This window comes from Volvox carteri, assembly GCF_000143455.1.
Source record: "Volvox carteri f. nagariensis unplaced genomic scaffold VOLCAscaffold_75, whole genome shotgun sequence".
NCBI classification, from domain to species: Eukaryota; Viridiplantae; Chlorophyta; class Chlorophyceae; order Chlamydomonadales; family Volvocaceae; genus Volvox; species Volvox carteri.
In genome coordinates this window covers 138,910-139,902 of record NW_003307618.1, presented here as the reverse complement: position 1 = coordinate 139,902, position 993 = coordinate 138,910, and the positions used below count along the sequence as shown (strand labels likewise).

At 55.2% G+C, this 993-nt stretch overlaps 1 protein-coding gene across 1 annotated transcript in view; it reads left to right on the top strand.

Moving 5' to 3' along the window:
* Positions 1–754, top strand: part of VOLCADRAFT_98656 (uncharacterized protein) — a gene marked incomplete at both ends in the record, with an annotated part of 2,679 nt that extends 1,925 nt beyond the window's left edge. The window contains one exon of the mRNA XM_002957542.1: positions 687–754. Within this exon, the coding sequence (XP_002957588.1) occupies positions 687–754 (68 nt within the window). The remainder of the gene's footprint in view (positions 1–686) is intronic.
* Positions 755–993: the final 239 nt, after the last annotated feature.

The window sequence follows — 993 nt, the reverse complement described above, 5'->3', positions numbered from 1 at the left end:
GAAAGAAACCCGATTGCAGCTGGTTGTATCATCCATCCAGCTCCCTGCATGTCTGTTGGACCATGACCATCTTGCAGTTCCACAGCCGCAAACTCAAACGGTATGCATGGACTCCCAGCCGGTGGCTGAGCCTGCATGCCACGCAAGGTGATGATGGCAGCACAGCTAAGGCTTGGTACGTACCTGTATGCATGGCATGGGGATCGTGGGTGGAGGATACACCTGCCGGTGCAGGATTACACATGGCTCCCTGACTGGGTATGCAAGATCCAAGATACCGTCCTGGCTAGTAGTCTGGATCATAAAGAGTAATGTGCTGTGCAAAGCCCCGCATAACAGCCCTGCACGGCATGCCTTGTGCCTGTGCTTGATGATATTGGATTCCCCCCAACAGCCAACTGGAGTTGCACACCTGCACCCAGTTCCAAGCATGTGATCTCATTCCAGCATTGCAGGCACCTGGACGAGCGGCCAACCTGTCGCAGTGCACCGCAGCAAGAGGACTGCGCCCAGGGCCTGTTGACATTACCCAGTTTCGATCTGGGGACCTCCTGTGTGTGAGACAGATGTGATTCCACTACACCATGATGTCGAAGCTAGGCACAGCACGCCCCAGCATCCGCTCTCCGGCGCCCTAGCCTTACACAACATCACGCACACCCACTTACACCCACTTACACACACAGGCACAGGCACAGGCGTCATGTTTCACGCACAGCGTACACCGCCACACCCAGCTGTGCCCGTGCAGTAGGCCTCAGCCCTGCTCGCTCCTAATTAGCCGCTACTTCTGCATGAATGCGGCATCATCAAGGCCGCCGCATGCGTACATACATTTCGTTGACGCGAGAGCATGTTTGCACTTGCCCCCTTACACACGCTCCTTATGTAAGGAGCCCTAGTGCGGCCTGGCAGTATGTAGATGTAATCTGGAGAACCCCAAGCAACCAGACGCTTTCTCCAGCCCAATACAATATTCTGGCTCCTATTAAA